A 22,246-nucleotide genomic window follows, 5' to 3' on the forward strand; every position below is an offset into this window, starting at 1 on the left:
CTTCAGTGAACTTTTTTTTTGTTTTGTTTAATTTTGGATAGAGCTATAAGACCCCTTTCACACTGGAGGCATTTTTCAGGCGCTTTAGCGCTCAAAATAGCGCCTGTAAAGCGCCTGAAAAAAAGCCTCAGCTGCAATCCCAGTGTGAAAGCCATGGTGCTTTCACACTGGGACGCCTGCGCTGGCAGGACGTTAAAAAAAGTCCTGCAAGCAGCTTCTTTGCAGCACTTTAGGAGCGTTAAATACACCGCTCCTTAAGCGCCCCTGCCCAATGGAATCAATGGGCAGCGCTGCCGAACCACCGGCAAAACACCAATGCAGCAGCGCTTTGCGGTGCTTTTAACCCTCTTTCAGCCGCTAGCAGGGGTTAAAAGTGCCCCACTAGCGGCCAAAAAGTGCCGCAGAAACGATGGCAAAGCGCGGCTAAAAATAGCGGCGCTTTACTGACGACACCCGGGCGCTGGCAATGTGAAAGTGCCCTTACTCTCATTTGGTGTATGCTTGCTCTGGGTCAGATGAATTCAAGACAGACACAGTTAGGCATCTAGCATTTTCAGGAAAGGGCCAGCAATGGCAACCTGCAAACTACTGTATTGTAAGGCAGTCTAATAAATATTCCAATCGCACACCTTCCTGGGGAAACAGCTCATAAATACAAAAATGGGTGCTGAAGTGATCACCAGCGGGGCACTGGAACCATGGGTGTAGGAACCCTTACAAATCTGGGGGGGACAGCATTTTTACTCGCCAGGTGTATTCTTATTCAGTAAACTGGGAGTTGTTTATAACGTGTATGTTATTTTGAAGGGTTGAGAGGGATCCCCTTCTTAGGCATTTTGATGGGCACAGTGGCTGCAGTTTGATGGGCACAGTGGTTGTGTTTGGACGGGCACAGTGGCTGCGTTTGATGGGCACAGTGGCTGCGTTAGACGGGCACAGTGGCTGCGTTTGACAGGCACAGTGGCTGCAGTTTGACGGGCACAGTGGCTGCAGTTTGACGGGCACAGTGGCTGCAGTTTGATGGGCACAGTGGCTGCAGTTTGATGGGCACAGTGACTGCGTTTGGACGGGCACAGTGGCTGAGTTTGGACGGGCACAGTGGCTGCGTTTGGACCGGCACAGTGGCTGCGTTTTGATGGGCACAGTGGCTGGATTTTGATGGGCAAAGTGGCTGCAGTTTGACAGGCACAGTGGCTGCAGTTTGACGGGCACAGTGGCTGCAGTTTGACGGGCACAGTGGCTGCAGTTTGATGGGCACAGTGGCTGCAGTTTGATGGGCACAGTGGCTGCAGTTTGATGGGCACAGTGACTGCGTTTGGACGGGCACAGTGGCTGAGTTTGGACGGGCACAGTGGCTGCGTTTGGACCGGCACAGTGGCTGCGTTTGGACCGGCACAGTGGCTGCGTTTTGATGGGCACAGTGGCTGAATTTTGATGGGCACAGTGGCTGCGTTTGAACGGGCACAGTGGCTGCGTTTGAACGGGCACAGTGGCTGCGTTTGAACGGACACAGTGGCTGCGTTTGACGGGCACAGTAGCTGCATTTTTATGGGCACAGTAGCTACATTTCGATGGGCACAGTGGCTGCAGTTTGATGGGCACAATGGCTGCAGTTTGATGGGCACAGTGGCTGCGTTTGGATGGGCACAGTGGCTGAGTTTGGACGAGCACAGTGGCTGCGTTTGGACCGGCACAGTGGCTGCGTTTTGATAGGCACAGTGGCTGGATTTTGATGGGCACAGTGGCTGCGTTTGGACGGGCACAGTGGCTGCGTTTGGACGGGCACAGTGGCTGCGTTTGATGGGCACAGTAGCTGCGTTTGACGGGCACAGTAGCTGCATTTTTATGGGCACAGTAGCTGCATTTTGATGGGCACAGTGGCTGCAGTTTGATGGGCACAGTGGCTGCAGTTTGATGGGCACAGTGGCTGCGTTTGGATGGGCACAGTGGCTGAGTTTGGACCGGCACAGTGGCTGAGTTTGGACCGGCACAGTGGCTGCGTTTTGATGGGCACAGTGGCTGCGTTTTGATGGGCACAGTGGTTGCATTTAATGGCAAACAGTAAATTACTTACAGACAGGGTGCAGGGCAGCCAGCCAGGTCAGGTGCAGTCAGCACTCCGCAAGACAGGCAGATGGCACTCAGACTGTCAGACCAGGCAGAAGGCAAGGCAGGCTCAGTCAGCTCAGCTCAATCAGGCGGCAGCTCAGATGTAAAATGCTCCGCTCGCTCCTCTCCCTCTTAGCCACGCTGTCTGAAGATGGCAGAGGTGGGTGGAGCCGAGCGGAGCTAACTCTCCAGCCGCAGAGGCGGCTCGCTGTGGATGCTGGGGCGGCTGCGGGCGGGTCTGACGTCACACATCCCGCTCGCTCGGCTCGCAGATTGATTCGGCGACGGCGCCGACAGCTCGGTTTTAAAAAAAGAAGGCTCCGCTGCTCGGCGATTAGGCTGCTCGCTCGGCGGCGGGGGGGATTTTACCATACCTGTCCCCCCCGCATTATTTCCTGGGGGGGATGCGTCCCCCCCGCCCCCCCCGGTTCCTACGCCCATGACTGGAACAACCAACCACCAACCACGGTGTGCTGGCGAATATGTTCATGTGTATTGTAAGGCAATCACTGAAAATATAATTATAGTGTGTGCTCACTGAGAGTGCACACATTTTCTGTTTATTTTCTCTAGTGGAAAAATGTACTTAAAAATGTAAAACATTTTATATCTTAAAAAATGAAAGAATAAAAAAATTCTAATATTTCACAGCATATTCCCTTTAAAGCATAATTTAATCTTAAAAAAAAAAAAAAATGAAGGCACATGATTTTGCAGGTAAACAAATGTTAATGCCGCGTACACACGATCATTTTTCGGCATGAAAAAAAAACAACGTTTTTCAGCATGTAGAAAAAACTTTGGGCCAGATCCACAAAGAGCCGCCGTAACTTAAATATTCTGATTTAAGTTACACTGCCGCAAAATTTCTGCCCGATCCACAAAGCACTTACCTAGAAATTTTCGGCTGTGTAACTTAAATCCATCTGGCGCAAGGCGTTCCTATTTTCATGGGGCGAGTCCCATTTAAATTAGGCGCGCTCCCGCGCCGGACGTACTGCGCATGCTCACGACGTCATTTTCCCGACGTGCATAGCGTGGTTTTACGTTACGCCGAGTTTTGTGAATTGCGCCGGGTAAAAAAAGTTGTGTTGAAAAAAAAAAAAGATACGGCGGGAAAAAAAAAAAAATAACAGCGTCGCGGGTAAGAAGGGTCTACTTTTACAAGGTGTAAACAGTTTACACTTTGTAAAAGCAGCCCTAATTTTACACATGCAACTTAATACTTACGGAGAAAAAACGAAGCGTAAAAGCTTCGTGGATCTCCGTAAGTGCTAATTTGCATACCCGAACCGGCATTTCGACTCGAAATGCCCCCAGCGGCGGATGCGGTACTGCATCCTAAGATCCGGCAGTGTAAGTCCCTTACACATGTCGGATCTTCTGCCTATCTTTTGGAAACTGATTCTGTGGATCAGTTCCAAAGATAGAAACAGGGATACGACGGCGTATCAGTAGATACGCCGGCGTATCCCTTTTGAGGATCTGGCCCCTTGTTTTTCCAACTTCATCATTAAAACGATGTTGCCCACACAAAATGATCTAGCAAAGCGCGGTGACGTACAACACGTACAACGGCACTATAAAGGGGAAGTTCCATTCGCCTTTGGGCTGCTTTAGCTGATTCCTTGTTAGTAAAAGACGATTTGCGCTTTTTTGTCTGTTACAGCGTGATAAATGTGCTTACTCCATTATGAACGGTAGTTTTACCAGAATGAGATTTTTAACATCGTTTTAGCCAACACACGATCATTTTTTACAACCTGAAAAACGGCATCACTTAAAACGACGTTAAAAAATGCAGCATGTTCGGAAAAAAAAATTGTCAATTTTCAGAACCTGAAAAATTATGTGAAGCGCACACACGATCATTTAAAATTACATTTTTTAAAAACAACATTTTTTTCATGCCGAAAAATGATCGTGTGTACGTGGCATTACTGTCAGCAGGCACTGCTGACAGCTTTCTGCCCGTACCTTCATATGGGCAGATAATGTAGTTACTCAGCTGCAGAAAGTGTCAGCGAACTAAAGCGGCACTAATCAGTGCACTTGTAGAGAACTTCAAGCTGTTTGAGAACTAAAAGCCATCTGCAGCAGGAGATGGAACTTGTAGATCGTTCATTCACAGATTACTGTGAATCAATGACATGGCTGTGTGGGTGGAGCTCTGCAAAGCCTCACCAATTTTAAACTTTGACTGTGGGTCTGGGAAGAGGAACCCCCACCCACTGTCATGGTTGGATGCAGGGGGCGGGGGTGGGATGCTGCATAGTGACAGGTTACAGGTTACACCCTAAATATAAGTATAATATGTAATATGTTACTTAAGGTGAACTTATCTATTAGCAAACACACAATACCTTAAACCTTTACATATGCTAAGAAGAACAGTAGAGGCGGCTTCGCCCTTTATATGTCCCTGGTAATAGCAGTGATCCTGCAAAAGAGAGAGGTAAATATTTAAATATTACATAACATAGTGTTTTTCTCCCTGGGGGCTCAAAGTGCTGATCAAATTGGTGTCGTGCTCTTTGAAGAGAAGGATTTGTTGGGTGTTTCATTAAGCCTGGGTGTATAGATGTGTCTTGAGTAGACATGTGCATGACGAAAACATTTGTTTCGCTTAGGTTCGTTAACCTACTTACGGTATTTTGTTTCATTGAATTTGGTTGATTTGTTGAATTTGTATTCGGGATTCGTATTTAAATGTGTTTAATTTATTATTTAAAATTTTCTTCTAATTTCCTGATTTATTTATTTTTAATTTGAAACGTTGAACCGAAAAATTTAGAATCGGCCGAATCCAAAATGTTGTTTTTCTTTTCGAGACGAATGCGGCAGCCGAAATGTTAAAATTGAAGAAGTGCATTTTGATTTCGGAACTGACTGACAAATCAATGCCAAAATTAATAAAATTATTATGTTTCACAAGTACTTATGGAATTAGGTTAGGTGTTAATGTGATTCTGCCTGTGAGCCAAAAAAACTCGGCACGAACTACAAATTGCAAAATGCTGCAAACAAGCCGTGGCAAAACAGTTTTCACAAAGTTTGTTGCTGAAAATGAAACAGAAGCTTGGTGTGGGCAATAAACTGCGCAAGTTCCAATTTACCACAAAACTATTTTGTCACGTACACACGATTGGAATTTCCGACAACAAAACCGTGGATTTTTTTCCGGCAGAATGTTGGCTCAAACCTGTCTTGCATACACACGGTCACACAAATGTTTTCTGAAATTGCGAATGTCAAGAACGCGGTGACATACAACACTACGACGAGCCGAGAAAAATTAAGTTCAATGATTCTGAAAATGCATCAAATTGATTCCGAGCATGCGTAGGATTTTTGTGCGTTGGAATTGCATACAGATGATCGGAATTTCCGACAAGAACTTTTGTTGTCGGAAAAATTGAGATCCAGCTCTCAAACATTTGTTCTGGCAGCAAATGTCCGATGGAGCATACACACGGTCGGAATATCCAACCAAAAGCTCACATCGAACATTTGTTGTCGGAAATTCCGATCGTGTGTACGTGGCATTTGAGTGCAATTTATCTCTTGTAGAACAACAGTGCATTTTGTTGACATTAAAAAAATGTGTGGCACCCAAACAGGCGTATTGCAAGTTTGTGCAGAGCATTATTGTCAATTATGCACAAGAACGCAAATGCTCAAATTGTGCCCTTTTTTGGTTGGAATCTCAGCCAGTACCTACTGAACTGACCAAGATTAGATTGAACCATCTATGACCAGCTTTAGGCACTCTGGATTGGTCTAGGGTGTATGCTTAAAGCAGAGTTCCGCAGAGAAAAAAAAAATTGAAAGTCGGCAGCTACAAATACTGCAGCTGCTGAATTTTAATATATGTACACTTACCTGTCCAGGGCGCCTGCGATGTTGGCACCCAAAGCTGATCTGTCCCTCGGTTCCCGGGTGGTGGAGACCTTGAGTAAGGGAATCAGGAAGTGAAGCCTTGTGTGTCTCCCAGAAGACAACTGGGGGGACGGAGGAGGGGCCGGACCTATCGATGGAAGTGAGAGCAAATACCTGTATTACACAGGTATCTGCCCTCTCCCCTTAAAGATGCCAAATGTGACACCGGAGGGGGGGAGAAACCAGAAAAGCGGAAGTTCCATTTTTGGGTGGAACTCCGCTCTAGGATTAATGTCATGTTGGAAGGAAGGAGAACATTCAGCCCAGCCTGAGGAGTGCTGTGTGTGGATTTGGAAGAGGTTTTCATTCAGCCTCAAACCATGGACCCTGACAAGTTTACCTGTCCCAGTCTATAATGCCCCACAGCAGAACACGGCCTGCCACCACCATGCTCCATTGCTGGGATGGTATTGGGCAGGTGATGAGCGGAGACTGGGTTTTCTACATAAATAACACTTACAATTGAGACAAAAAAATTCTATATTTCTCTTTCTTCAAACAGAGACATTTTTATTATTCCTCACAGTCCAAGGAACTTTCAGGTGCTTTTTTGAAAAATCCAAGTAGACTTTTATATGTTTTGCAATGAGGAGAGGCTTCCATCTCCATCTAGCCATTCTGCCATAATAAAGGCCACATCACTGGAGGCCTGCGGTGATGGTTGTGTTTGTTGTTCTCGAAAATTGTCCCATCTACACATAGAGGCCCAGATCCACGAAGAACTTACGGCGGCGTATCTATTGATACGCCACGTAAGTTCTACGATGCACCGGCGGATCTTTGTTTTGTATTCACAAAACAAGATACGCCTGAATGTGGGCTAGATCCGACTGACGTACATCTTAGTACGCCGTTGGATCTTAGGTGCATATTTACGCTGGCCGCTAGGTGGCGCTTCCGTTGATTTCCGCGAAGAGTATGCAAATTAGCTAGATACGCCGAATTCTCAGAACGTACGTCATTTGCGTAAGGCTTTTTCCGGCGTATAGTTACCCCTGCTCTATGAGGCGTACGCAATGTTAAGTATGGACGTCGGGCCAGCGTTAAATTTTCCGTTGTTTACGTTGTTTGCGTAAAACGTTCGCGGATAGGGCTTTGCGTAAATTACATTTACGTCGAAAGCATTGACTATTTGCGACGTGATTTCGAGCATGCGCACTGGGATACCCCCACGGACGGCGCATGCCGTTAAAAAAAAAACGTAATTTACGTGGGGTCAAAATGTATTATCATAAAACACACCCACATCTTAGTCATTTGAATTTCGCGCCCTTACGCCCACACATTTACATTACGCCGCCGTAACTCACGGCGCAAATTCGTCCTAAGTTACGGCGGTATAGTGTATCTGAGATACGCTACGCCGGCCTATATATGCGCCGAGGTACGTGGATCTGGCCCAGAATCTCTGGAGTTCTGTCAGAGTGACCAACCAAACATCTGTTGTTATTTATACACATTGATCTTGTTTGTATTAATAATAAACTTATTCCAGGCATTAGCGAGCGCTGTTTCGCATTGTCCCCACTGGGTGCAATAAGCCCCACCCACAACCGTCTTTTACCTTAATACAACGTATCTACGTACTTATAAGCTCACATGTGGTTGGTACCTGGTATCTGGGACTGTTGGTTACTAGAGTTCCATCTTTCTTGTAATGACTTTCTGTGTAGTTATCAGCAAACAAGCCTCTACAAATAATACACATATAAAAGCATTTAAAGGATATTCTGTGATTGTGATGATTATCAGCAGAAAGACAAAGAAATACAACTATACATTCTAAGTAAAAAAACACAGCTTTGTAGGCAAAACATCTCAAATGAGTCAGCTTTATACACACTGAAATAGTTTTTTGTAGTCAACAAAAAGGTACCCTTTATTGGGCGATAAAGATTTTTGAAATCAAACAATGATCTGCTAAACATAACATGACTATATACGAGGAACATTTGCATCAAGAATAGATCATCTATTGTGCTTACATAATGAGAGACAATAAAGAACAGGCAAAGAAATAGAGTGGTGAGGTGACACAGCAAATATATACATTTCTCATCCAGAAATTGTATACTAATACGTACAGCTTATCCTAACTAAATCCATATGACTATCTAAGCACACAAGTATTTACAGTTATAGGTCAGTACTGCACCTGAAGTTCAACAGTCTTCACCTAGAATAAAGCAGAGTTAGTACATCCTGCCACACTAATATGTACAACCTACTTTAGAGTTTAAGGATTGAAGCACTATCCCCAAAGGGATAACTCTCCAAAAGTTCACGATATTAAAGTGATTGTAAAGGTTCCGTTTTTTTTTTTAAATAACAAATGTGTCATACTTGCCTCCTCTTCTGGGGTCCCACGGCGGCTCTCGCAGCTTCTCCCCGCATTAGATAACCCCCTCTGGGAAGCTCTCTCCTGAGGGGGTTATCTTGTGGGCACACTCCTGTGTCATACCCTAGACGCCGAGTGTATGACTCGGCCCCACCCCCTGGTGATTGACAGCATCGGGAGCCAATGGCAACGCTGCTATCAATCTATCCAATCAACGGCAGGACTCCGTGGAGAAGAGGACGCTGGGGATTCGCCGAGCAGGTGAACTGGCTCAGGTAAGTAAATGGGGGGCTGGGGGGGGCCTGTGATTGCCAGGTGTTTTTTCACCTTAATGCATAGGATGCATTAAGGTGAAAAAACACGAACCTTTACAACCCCTTTAAACATAAAATTTCCTGATCACAACTGCCATATCTAAGCGTAACACTAATGCAAGTGTGCATTATTTACTTTAAGCACCTCAATACTGGGCACTTTCACACTCTTCCTGCCCAGGCCATTTTATAGCTTTCAGCACTATCGCACTTTGAATGAAAATTGCACGGTCATGCAACACTTTACCCATATATTTAGTTTTTTTTATCTTTTTCTTCACTCAAATAGAGCTTTCTTTTGGTGCTATTTAATCTGCTGGAATTTTAATTTTTTAATTAAAACAAAAAGTCCAAAATGTTTTAAATGTTTCTCCTCCACTGATGTGCGCTGATGAGGCTGCACTGATGAGGTGCCACTTATGGGCAGTGATGAGGCGGCACTTATGGACGCTTGGCATGTAAACATGTCTAAATGCACATTAACCCTAAGCGCATCAAGTGCTTGAGCAAAGATTAATTTAAATGGTCAGAATATATTCTGGTCAATGAAATGAATTAATTCTCAATGCTTCACACACTGTTTGCCAAAACGCTGCTGCCAGGAGGAAAGACATCTAGGAGAGATGGTCAAATGCCCTGTGTGCATGAGGCCTTAAAGGAGTTTTAAAGGCAGAAGGTTTTTTATCTTAATGCATTCTATGCATTAAAATAAAAATCCTTCTGTGTGCAGCAGCCCCCCTAATACTTACATGAGCCCCATCTCTGTCCAGCGATGTCCACAAGTCCCTCACCCATCCGAGACTCTCCTCCACTGATTGGATACAGCAGCGGCGCCATTGGCTCCCGTGGCTGTTAATCAAAGTCAGTTAGCCAATAAGGAGAGTGAGGGAGCGAGGTTGAATGGCAGCTCTGTGTCTGAATGGATATACATACCTGCAGCCTGGCTCAAGTGCCCCCATAGCAAGCTGCTTGCTGTGGGGGCACTCGACAGGAGCAGTTAATAGGGATTCAGGCTGCTCTGTGCAAAACTACTGCAACAGGGCAGGTAAGTATGACATGTTTGTTATTTAAAAAAAAAAAAAGCAAGACTTTACAATCACTTTAAAGCAGCCTTTTCAATACGAAGGAACCTTTAAAATAACTTTCTGATCCCAATGAACCCCTGCTAAAAATGACTATATCTACAACTCATGATACATTAGTGTGATGGTCAGTGGGATGAATGTTCCTTACACATGTGGTTATTGGGAAGAATTGCCCTCTCATGCCTCGTGCAGACGACCGGTTTTCCCAGTAAAACTGCCAGGAGAAAAAAAGAGAATCAAATATGCTCGGAATCAAATATGAGATGGGAGCGCTCGGTCTGGTAAAACTAGCATTCGTAATGGAGATAGCACATTCATCACGCCGTAACGGACTGAAAAGCACGAGCCTGAAAAGCGTGAATTGTCTCTCACCAAACTTTTACTAACACGAGGATCAGCAAAAGCAGCCCAAAGGGTGGCGCCGTTGGAATTGAACTTCCCCTTTATAGTGCCGTTGTACGTATTGTACGTCACCGTGCTTTTGACGGGCGGAATTTGGTCTGACCGTGTGTACGCAAGACACGCTTGGCCTGAAATTCCGTTGGGAAAACCATCGTTTTTTTATCCGACGGGAAAAACGGTCATGTGTACGTGGCATCACAGATAGCTAAAAGGATCAATGGTGTCAGTGGGGACTTATCTGAGAGGCAGGAATGGCTCATTGCTCAAGGAACCCCTAGCAACCTCTGGAGGAATTCTAGACCCTCAAATCAAAGTTTACAAGATGAGGCATTTATACATTTTATATTCTAATTGGTTTAAAACAGGATTTTGGATAATTTTCTATATTGGCATGTGGTGTTGCTTGGTATGCCTGGGGCATTTTGAAATGCCATTTTATGTAGGTATAAAATATAATCTTGTACAACTGTAATATGGCGAAAATTTGTTAATTTAATCTGAAGAAATATCATACAGTTACTTACACAGTCTTCTCAATATGAATCTCTGTGAGGTTTCCATTCAGCCTTAATTCATAGTGAACCAGGTCTGGGTATGTGCTCTGAGGAAATACACAGACATACAGTAAATCAGAGATTCTCATACATTTTCACCAAGGTCCTTGACACAGTTGATACCTGAGCTTCGTGTATTTTAGGACTTTTGCACATGGGGTGATTGAGCCCAATTCAGCATAATTGCTGGCGTATTTCCTCCATTTCGGCAGCCCAGGTACAGTGTACAGCCTGGCTACTCATGATGAATACAGTAGTTCTGTCCTAAACATAAGTACAGCATATGGGCATATGCAAAAGAAAGCTCTCATACGCTGTAATTCAAAGACACTATGAACAATGGGAAGCTCGAGGCGCGGCTCCTTGGTGTACATATCAGCTCTAAAGGAAGCCAAAAGCAGCTTACCATTTCTTAGATGTGATGACTGCATTTGTTTAATTTTTTTAGGCCTTATTTCTTCTATTCTCAGCTGTGATCTGGCCAGTAAGGGGCAGATCCACAAAGAAATTACACCGGCGTATCTCTTGATACGCCGCGTAATTTCAAATTTTGCGCGTCGTATCTTTGTTTTGTATCTTCAAAACAAGATACGACGGCATCTCGGCTAGATCCGACGACCGTCGGATCTAAGATGCAATTTTCCGGCGGCCGCTAGGTGGCGTTTCCGTCGTATTCCGCGTCGAGTATGCAAATTAGCTATTTTCGACGATCCACGAACGTACGAGCGTCCGTCGCATTCTTTTACGTCGTTTCCGTTCGGCTTTAGTTAAAGCTGCTATATGGTGGCGTACTCAATGTTAAGTATGGCCGTCGTTCCCGCTTCTAATTTTGAAAATTTTACGTTGTTTGCGTAAGTCGTCCGTGAATGGGGCTGGACGCCATTTACGTTCACGTCAAAACCAATGACGTCCTTGCGACATCATTTAGCGCAATGCACGGCGGGAAATTTTAGGGACGGCGCATGCGCCGTTCGTTCGGCGCGGGGACGCGCTTCATTTAAATGAAACACACCCCCTACCCGCCACATTTGAAATCCGCGCCCTTACGCCGCAAGAGATACACTACGCCGCCGTAACTTACGGCGCAAATTCGTTGAGGATTTAAAACAAAGCCAAATAAGTTACGGCGGCGTAGCGTATCTTAGATACGCTGCGCCGGTGCAGATCTTTGTGGATCTGCCCCTAAGTTTGCCAAAAGAACAGGATGTGCAGCATATTGCATCAGTTACAGAGATGAGACAAACCATTTAACACTGACACAATGATCAGCTTTTATTTATGTAAAACCTTCATCCAAAAAGAAAAAAAAAAACATCCCACGAGTAGCGAACTCGTATTGCCGTCCGTCGGATGCTAGAGTGTGTCTAGCCCTCCAATCCCGACGCGTATCGTCACACCACGTGACTTCATCAGGGGATGGTGTGACGATACGCGTCGGGATTGGAGGGCTAGACACACTCTAGCATCCGACGGACGGCAATACGAGTTCGCTACTCGTGGGATGTTTGCAAGTTTGTACTACTCAAATGTGAGTTTTTATGTATTTTGTTCATTAAATTGATTTAGTTTTACTGGATCACGCGATGTACCTTCCTTTCCTCTCCCTCTTTTTATGATACACTTTCTGTAACACTGCCGTGTTGTGACACTGCCGCTCGAGTCACTTGGCTCTGTGAGCCTGATATACAGGAGACCAGGAGGAGGAGATAAGTCCCACGCTGCTATACCTATCCTAGCTGTGAGCCACCTGGAGCCTATAGGACTCTCAGCCTGATATACGGGAGACTTAGAGAAGAAGGGGAAGCAGGTTTTTGACGAGCTCGCCGCTCGTGGAGATAAGCCCCATATTCTTATTTTTATGTGAGTGCATCTACTACTGGCCACGTCTGAAGCTCTCTGCTGTAACAATATCACACCACCTTTTTGTTTATCCTTCTTGTTTTGCATGTTTTGCTTTGTACTGAGAGCCACATCTGCCATACAGACTTGGACTGCATACATAGGGAGTTGACCAACAAACTGTGAGGTGAGCTGCTGGGACCCTTGGAGGTGTGTGTGAGACTTTATGGTGTACGGCTTACCTCTTTCACCAGTTTTTGGTTACGGGGTCCTCTCCCTCTGAATATTTCCTCTTCCTTTTTCCATCAGCCAGATCAGATCTTTATGAACTGTGTCTTCTACTATTAATATTATCTGATAGTTTTATTTGTGTTATTCATGTGTAGCTGGACTTTTGAATATAGATCATCTGTTTATTACTTTGCACATCTAGGGGTTGTTCAACCTATTGCTATCTCATTGCCATCCCACTGTCACTTTCACTTTTATTGCCAATTAGTTTAAATTTTTTATCTATACCTATCACAGCGCTAATATTTTTCACTTGTTTTATATTACCACTTGTCTATCAAGGTAGACCTTCCTAATATTTGCAGCAGTGTTTTCCGCCACTTCCCACTCCCTCCCATCTTTTTCTTCATTTTAGACAGCGCAGGAGTTTCACTTTACCTATACCTGTTTGTTGTGACTGCTTATAAAGTGTGAGCTGGAATTTGTCTTTGTTTAGTTTGAATTTGTTGGTGTATTGAAATCTGCTAGTTCATCTAAAGCCTGGTACACACAATCGGGTTTTCTGTGGACAAAGCGTAGGACTTTTGTCCGAAGGGCGTTGGCCATGAACTTGCCTTGTATGCAAATGGCAAAGAATTGTCAGCCAACAAACATGAAAACTACGTGTTTTTTCAGCACTTCAGTGCCACCCTTTGGGCAACTTCTGCTAATGCTGTGTCTTGGTTAGCATTGCTTTTGAGCAATGCGTGTTCGTACTTTAATTTTTTTCCAAAAGACTTCTGTACACACGATCGGAAAATCCGAAAACACACATTTGTTGTCGGAAAATTAAAAAGCATGCTGTCCCACATTTGTTGTCGGAAATTCTGACAACAATTGTCCGATGGAGCATACAAACGGTCAGATTATCTGACAAAATCGTTCCATCACACAATTCCCGTTGAAAAATCCAATCGTGTGTACGAGGCTTTATGCAGGAGCTGTGTTACTGGTTTGATCACCAGGTGAAAACAGAGGGGAAAAAACACCAGATCTAATGATTGGTAAGCTGCAAAATATACATTTTTTTGTTTTTGGCTTTAAAAACCACTTTAATGACAGTATTATATATGAAAAATAAAGATTTAAATAAAAAATAGCTGTGCCTGGAGTTGGGCTTAAAAATTTTTGAGACAATAAAACAAACGTTATATTAAAATATATAGAGAGCATTTATTCATTTTGGATAGAGTAGGGGATAGTTCAAACCACTGTCAGTTTTTTGCCATTTGTGGACACGCTAGGGAGATTTGCCTACTTCCTGTCTTGCAGATTTAACAGGAAGTAAGAGAATGTCTGTCCAGTTTGAGGACGTCCCATGGATTGTATTTTGGAGGAAAAACAAAGGAGTCAGGCAGAAAATTGTGAGCCAAACAGCAGCTGCACCCAATCAGATGCAACCACTGTTTGCTTATATAACAGCTGTCACTGCCAAAAGACAGCAGTCAGGGGGACTCCTCCCATCAAGGCGGAGCTATTTTCTTTCTATTTTTCGGGCCTGTCGGGCGGTGTGATTGAAGATGGGATGGACATTCCAGGACACTTTTTTTTTTTTTAATAAAGCAATTGTCAAAAACTATCTTTTGTGGTTTTTCGTTTTTGACACTTTTTTTTGGTGGATGGGCAGGGGTACAATGTTACCGATACCCATTCACATGAAAGGGGGGAGCTCAATCTGGGGCCCGCCTTGTTAAAGCCCTGTGCCCACAGACCCCCACAACCACCCGGCCAGCGTTGTGGGGACAAGGCCCTTGTCCCCATCAACATGGGGACAAGGTGCTTTGGGGGTGCATGTTGAGGGCAAGCGGCCTGGTGTGGTTCAGGAGGGGGGCTGCTCATTTGCCCCCCCCCCCTCCTGGCCTGCCAGGCTGCTTGTTTAGATAAGGGTCTGGTAGGGATTTTGAGGGGTGGAGTTCCCCTTAAAATCCATGCCAGACCCAAAAGGGCCTGGTATGGATTTTAAGGGGGACCCCACACTGTTGTTTTTTTTAAATTTTGGCGGGGCGTTCCCCTTAAAATACATACCAGACCCAAAGGGCCTGGTATGGACTGGAGTTTCGGACACCGCCAGAAAAGATGTATTAGCGAGGGCATACCTGTATTACCACATCTAGCACAGACTGGCTCAGATTTCAATCCAATTGCATACAGAAATTAGGGAGTTCAATAGACTTTATGGAGAATAAAAATCTTTGTTAGTCTGTGTGATGGAGAAAGAGACACCCGAAGTGAGGACCAAGAATATCATCCCAGACCTCCTCGGGGATAGAACCGACATCTTTTTCCCAATCAGCCCTAGAGCAGATGGAAAAGTTCAGTAGAAACCTATCTGACAATACCCTATATGTAGCAGAGGTGAGACCTTATGTTGACCCTGCCTGTATTATCTTATCAAGAACAAGGATAGGGGGGAAAAAATATCCTAGCAGAAGAGAATTGGGCATGTAAAGCATGTCTTAGTTGGAGGAATTGATAGAACCAATTAGATTGTAGAGAGAACTCTCCCCTTAGATCTTCAAAGGATTTAAGTATACCGTTTTCGAAAGCCTCTAAGGGCCAAAATTTGAGGAAGTCTATAATTTTCCCATATGGGAGAGTATCTAGTAAGATAAGAAACACCCAGTATTTTTTAACTGTATCCCATATTTTACATATTAACATACAGGTAGGCATATCGGCAAGCGAGACCCATCCCCCCCCCCCCTGCACCATCTAGGACATAGTAGTAACCGACCCTTAAATGCATGTTGAGTTTACATATTCTTACATATTCTTTAAAAATGACATTAACTCTATTGGGTTGTAATAAAAAACACATATTTTACTACACCTGAACAATGAAAAGAAGACACAAAGATACTCGGGGTGTAACACTGGTCAAACAGTATACAGTATCCCATATTCATCCATGTACATTCCGGCAGTCCACATACCTCTACGCTTCTCCTGTAGACCGAAAGGAGCTTTCGAGGAAAGACAACCTCATATTTCTGCCCTTCAGAATGCTGATCATACCCTGCATAGCAAACACACAAATGTAGCACTAACATAACATAGATTAAAGCAGAGGTCCGCCGAAAAAAAATATTAAAAGTCAGCAGATACTGCAGCTGCTGAAATTTAATATATGGACACTTACCTGTCCTGGGCGCCAGCCGAAGCCGATCCGTCCGTCAGCTCTCGGATGCTGCCGCTGCCATCTTCAGTAAGGGAATCAGGAAGTGAAGCCTTGCTGGTCCCTGCTGTCTTCTGGGACCTGTGTGTCTCACAAAAGACAGCGAAAGGGGGCGGAGTAGGCGCCGGACGTGGCGTAGGTCACCGAGATCACCGCAGTGATCTATGCCCAGAAGTGGGAGCAAATACTGTATTAGACAGGTATCTGCTCCCTCCTCCCCCCTGAAAGGTGGCAAATGTGACACCGGGGGGGGGGGGATTCCAAAAAGCGGAGGTTCTATTTTTGGGTGGAACTCCACTTTAACCACAACAATACTGGGCACTTTCGCCCCCTTCCTTCCTGGACCAATTTTCAGCTTTCAGCGCTCTCGCACTTTCAATGACAATTGCGCGGTCATGTTACACTGTACCCAAATGAAATTTTTATCATTTTGTTCACAAAAATAGAGCTTTCTTTTGGTGGCATTCATTCATGCCTCTGTTTTAATTTTTTTCCGATATAAGTGAAAAAATTGTGGAATTTTGGAAAAATAAAATATGTTCTTCTTCCTATTTTAAAAGAAATACAATAAAATCGAATTTTGTCATAAATTTAAGCCAAAATGTATTCTGCTACATCTTTGGTAAAAAAAAAAAAAGTTAAATGTATAATAATTGGTTTGTGTGATCACGGACAGATGTATGCAGATGATCATGTGCAGATGATCATGTACAGATGTGCGTAGGTGATCACGGACATATGTGCAGATAAATTGGAATAGAAGGCTTGGACTTTTTAGGCACAACCCAGTAGGTAGTAAATATATATAAAAGTTTATTAGACAGAACATACATTAAAAACATCCACATTTGAAAAGTCAGTACAAAACAGTTATATAATTCATACTGTACAAATCCCATTGGAAAACTGTGTGAATACTTAGAAATGAGAAACAATCATTCCATGATCATAAGGGATCCAGACATAAGGCTGAGTAGCAGATTGTGATGAATATTTTGTCCTAGGCTCTACATGTTGTGCACCTTGCGCTTCTTCAGGAGCATCAGAAAAGACTAATTAAATGGAAAAACAAACATTAAAATCAAATAGACTAAAAATAAAACATATAAAATATAACATATTATTGTGTTGGTGGCCTGAATGACCCAACCGACCGGAGGACCAACCAGTGACATTTTTTGATGCTCCTGAAGAAGCGCAAGGCGTGCAACATGTAGAGCCTAGGTCCCGGGGAGGAGGCCTTAAAGCTGAACTTCACCTTTTTAGGTGGAGCTTTACTTTAACATGTCTCTGTGAATAAAGGGCACAGAAAATAACCCCCCATATGCTGTCACAGAAAAGAACGGTTTGGGGTGGTCGTTATCTGATTTTCACAATGTTACATCTTAGGCCGCGTACACACGGTCGGTCAAAACCGATGAGAATGGACCGAAGTTCAGTTTCATCTGTCCAAACCGACCGCGTGTACGGTCCTTCGGACCAAAATTTTAAAACTTGCTTTAAAATCGAACCGATGGACCGCTGACCGATTGGTCCAAACCGATGGTTAGTACACAAAAGTATTGGTTCAAAACCCGCGCATGCTCAGAATCAAGTCGACACATGCTTGGAAGCATTGAACTTCGTTTTTTTTCAGCACGTTGTGTGTTTTACGTCACCGCGTTCTGACCCGATCGGATTTTGAACTGATGGTGTGTACACACATCAGACCATCAGGCCACTTCAGCGGTGAACCGATGAAAATGGTCCGTCGGACCATTCTCATCGGGTGAACCGGTCGTGTGTACGTGGCCTTAAGTATGGGTGTGATATGGTAAAAGGGGTGGAGCCTTAAAGATAGATCTTTACTTTAGCACTCTCAAGTCTAGTTACTGTGTTTTTTTTTTTTACTATAGCTAGAGAGGGAATAATTAGTCACAATTCTGCATAGAAACCAATCAGCTTCTAACCTCAGTTTGTTCAATTAAGCCTGGAAATAAACCTGGAAGCTGATTGGTTTGTATGCAGAATTGTGACTAACTTTGTCCTCTCCAGCTTTAATAAACAAGCCCCTGTATGATCAGGTCAAAATTAAGCAGTCAACAAACTGTTGTAAAAAATTGTCTAGTTTCCAGACTTACTTAGGCTTTGGCTCAGCAGTGTGAGTAGAACCAGAGGACTCAGCATTTTCTGATTCTGCAAAAAAAAAATCTTTTGATGAGTTTCAGCAAACACCACTAGTTGTAATTCTGCAAAGAATGTGGGACATTTTTCACGCTTCAGCCCACTATTGGTTGAAAACGGGTCACAGGAGTACACAACAAACTGCACTCCTGAGCTTTGGCTGTACTTTATGCACCCTGGGCATTTAGCGCTGTAAGGCCCCGTACACACGAGAGGATCTATCCGCTGGAATTGATCCGCGGACCGGTTTCAGCGGATTTTTTCCCCGGCGATGGATTTTCAGCGGATCAAAATTTCTTAACATGCTAAGAAATCGATCCGCTGGAATCCAGTCCAGCGGATTGATCCGATGGTCTGTACAGACTCACCGGATCAATCCGTCCGAATCCATCCCTCGCATGCGTCGTAATGATTCGACGCATGCGTGGAAGTCCTTATATTACAGCGTCGCGCACGTTGCCGCGTCATCATCGCGGCGACGGCGCAACACGTCACCGCAGGGATTTTGATCTCATGGTTAGTACAACCATGAGATCAAAATCCGCCAGAGGATTTATCCGCGGAAACGGACCTCCGGACCGTTTCCGCGGATCGATCCTCTTGTGTGTACTAGGCATAAGATTGTGCCATTTGGTATGGTTGGAAGGCAAAATCCAGCACTGCTGAAGACTACTGAGGGTGGACAGGGCTGGATGGTGCACCGATTGGTACTAACATTCAAGGCAGTATGCACCTAGAGTGGAATGTCCAGAACACAAGTAGTCCACATTCCGGACATTTAGCCCTAGGCACACAATGCCCTAATTGTTAGTACCACTTGGTGCGCCCTCCAACCCTGTCCAGCCTCTGTAGCTTACTACCTCTCGTTGCATTTTACAGGCGTCTGTTAGTGTGGCTGACTGGTGCATTTGTGTCTTTCGTCTTTGAGTGTGCAATACAGAGGTTTTATGTATGAGGGAATATTTTACTTTTTAATACATTTTAGTGCTTATTTATGGTTTTCTTGTGGCTGTTTCTACCTACATACTTGAGCTGGAGACTATAGGTTGGATCGTAGAGTTCTGGTGGCGGTGCGGCAATAAAAGGCAGACCCCCATGATCTTTACCACAAAAAGTGAATATTGACTCCTATGTGTCACACAAGGTCACAAGTTTCTGGTGAGTCTTGGCTGCAAGGGGGGCACGTGGCTCCAACTACACGGTTTGTTCTTTTGCCACTTTGGAGTACAATTAATGTTTGTCAAGCATGTGCACAGTGAAAATGGCACAGTAACATTGTGGAACTGCATACCAAATGTGCTTTATATGGACTTTATGATAATACATTAATGTTGATTTGGTAGATTTTTTATTTTATATCTTAGTTTGTTATAATTCTTTTTGGTCGCATCATAAGAACTTCCATAGCAATGATCACAAGTTTTTAGTATATGCCTTGAATGATAATGGTCACAGTTGCTTCTGTTCTCAATGGAACTGTCAAGTCATCAAAAAGCTGGTGTCATAACAAATCACATGTTCAGCACCATGGCAACCAGGCCCGTCGGAACCCGACAGCAAACCAAGCAATGCCTGGGGCCCCCGAGCTGGCCAGGGGCCCCCGAGCTAGCCAGGGGCCCCAGCAGGGAGGGCCCTTGCCGCACCGCTGATTCCTCCTGCAGTCCAGTCGGCTGTGTACCATAACCGCGCGGTACAGGAGAATCAGGTTCCTGTTCCCGGCCGGACTGACAGGAAGTGCACACACTGTGTGTTTACTTCCTTTCAGTCCGGCCCCGGGAACAGCAAACTGAATGCCCTGTACCGCGCGGTTATGGTTCACGGCCGACCAGTCTGTAGGAGGACGCAGCGATGCGGCAAGGGCCCTCCCTGCTGGGGTCCCTGTGCGGACACCACGATAGAGGCAGCCTTGATGTATGACAGGAAAAGGGGGAAGGCAGTCTCTAGCCCCCCTTTTTCCTCATGGGAGAGCGACAGGTGGCAGTTTCAAGTTCCCCCTGGGGAGCCTTATGCTCCCAGAGGGAACTTAGTAGGGCTCACGTGGCCTGGGAGAGGAGTACAGGTGACCTCTCCTTGGTCTTGTGTAAAACCCCAGGAAAATCCAGTTCAAACTGGTCGGAACCAGCCCGTTTGGGGCTATAAAAACTGGGGTTCCGTTAGCTCAGGCTCATTCGCCTCAGAAGACATAGGAGCTGTGGTGTTCTCACCCCCCCCCCTCCCTTTTATTATACTTTTGTTGCGGCTGTTTTTTATGTGGTAGTGTCACTTTTGTTTTTTAATCAAAAAAAAAAAAAAAAAAACAACAACAAAGGGGGACTAGCTTTGTGTTATGTAATTTATATTTATTTATTGATAAATACTAATAATTATTAAGCTGTTACAAGTGTTCTGATTGGATTGAAGCTTGGTAGTTGTGTTTGCAGCCTGAGCCGTAGTGGCTAGGCTAGCTCTAATGCTTATTTATATCTGAATTTTGTTTAAAGTGTTTTATCACATTAATTTGAAACCAATAATAAACAACCGCGGCCTTTAACATCCAACAGTTGTCTGCTGTCTTTTTATTTAATTATGGTTTAGGGGTTTATTTCACGTCTGGTGTCCCATGAAAAGTGGAACAACTAAATGGAAAACTTCTGACTGCCCATAGCAAGCAAACACAACTTCTTTACAAAAGGTTTAGAAGCCCACATTTTTACATTAAAAACAAATCCTGATTGGTTGCTGTGGGCAACAAGAAATGTCCCCTCGGCCTGTCTTCATACATCAGCCTAATGATGTGTTACTCAAGTGACACAAATGTAAAGAAAAGCTTTCAGGGCTGCTATAACGATTTACATATTAAAAACTCAAAAATAAAAATCCTTGAACATTGAACACTTTACGAATACAAGTATTACCTGGAGAATAATCTCCTGCAGATGTTGTGACACCAAGCTGAATCAGAGAGCAAATATGAATTACATTGTTTTGTGGTATGTCTGCTGTACAGTGGCCATTTTCTTGGTGATGATTGTATATGTGTGAATTACATTTGGTCTTCAAGAAAATGTCTGCCACTCCAAAAGGGAAGGTCTAGTGAAGAAGACACCCTATGTCCTTGTCTCTAACATACTGAGGCCTCATGTATTTGGATTCTGTTGGCCTGACTTGCTAAAATTCCCAATACACTACTGAGTAGATGAAATAACAGAGTGCAAAACAGGAGTGATGATGTGTAATAAGTGAAATTCATTCATTGAAAACGATATTGTTCGATTTTAACCATCTTTAGTGTTCCCAGCAATATAGTGCGAGAGGACTTACCTCAACAATCCGCTCAGTTTTCACCCACCTCAGGGGTCATTCACATTGCTGCAGAGGGCCATACACCCAGGGTTGCCAACCATCAGTAAATTTACTGGCAGTTTGTTGAAATCTTTTATTTTTCACAACTGTCTGTAAATAACCAGGCAAATTACATGTTAGGTGTATTGTCAGTGTTTCCATATTGTGTTTATACTGTTTAACCACTTCATTACTGGGCACTTAATCCCCCTTCCTGCCCAGACCAATTTTCAGCTTTCAGCGCTGATGCATTTTGAATGACAATTGCGCGGTCATACAACACTGTACCCAAATGATATTTTTATCATTTTTTTCCCACAAATAGAGCTTTCTTTTTGTGGTATTTCATCATCTCTGCGACTTTTATTTTTTGCGCTATAAACAAAAAAAGACAGAAAATTTGGGGAAAAAACGCAATATTTTTAACTTTTTGTTATAATACTATCCCAAGTTTTTTTTTTTTTTTTTATTTCCTCGGTTTAGGCTGATACGTATTCTTCTACATATTTTTGTTAAAAAAAATCGCAATAAGCGTATATTGATTGGTTTGCGCAAAAGTTATAGCGCCTACAAAATAGAGAATAGATTTATGATTTATTTTTTATTTTTTACTAGTAATGGTGGCGATCTGCGTTTTTTTTTGTCAGGCCTGCGATATTGCGGCGGACATTTCGGACACTTCTGACACAATTTTGGGACCATTCACATTTATACAGCGAACAGTGCTATACAAATGC

The 22,246-nt window shown here is 44.0% G+C and overlaps 1 protein-coding gene across 1 annotated transcript in view; it reads right to left on the minus strand.

The window, feature by feature from the left end:
• Nucleotides 1-22,246, minus strand: part of LOC120930528 (zinc metalloproteinase-disintegrin-like MTP9) — a 47,581-nt gene that overhangs the window by 22,536 nt on the left and 2,799 nt on the right. The window contains exons 2-5 of the mRNA XM_040341705.1: nucleotides 15,784-15,866; nucleotides 10,712-10,788; nucleotides 7,661-7,739; nucleotides 4,473-4,549 (exon numbers count right to left, since the gene is read on the minus strand). Coding sequence (XP_040197639.1) covers nucleotides 4,473-4,549; nucleotides 7,661-7,739; nucleotides 10,712-10,788; nucleotides 15,784-15,866 — 316 coding nt within the window. The remainder of the gene's footprint in view (nucleotides 1-4,472; nucleotides 4,550-7,660; nucleotides 7,740-10,711; nucleotides 10,789-15,783; nucleotides 15,867-22,246) is intronic.

This window comes from Rana temporaria, chromosome 3 (assembly GCF_905171775.1).
Source record: "Rana temporaria chromosome 3, aRanTem1.1, whole genome shotgun sequence".
NCBI classification, from domain to species: Eukaryota; Metazoa; Chordata; class Amphibia; order Anura; family Ranidae; genus Rana; species Rana temporaria.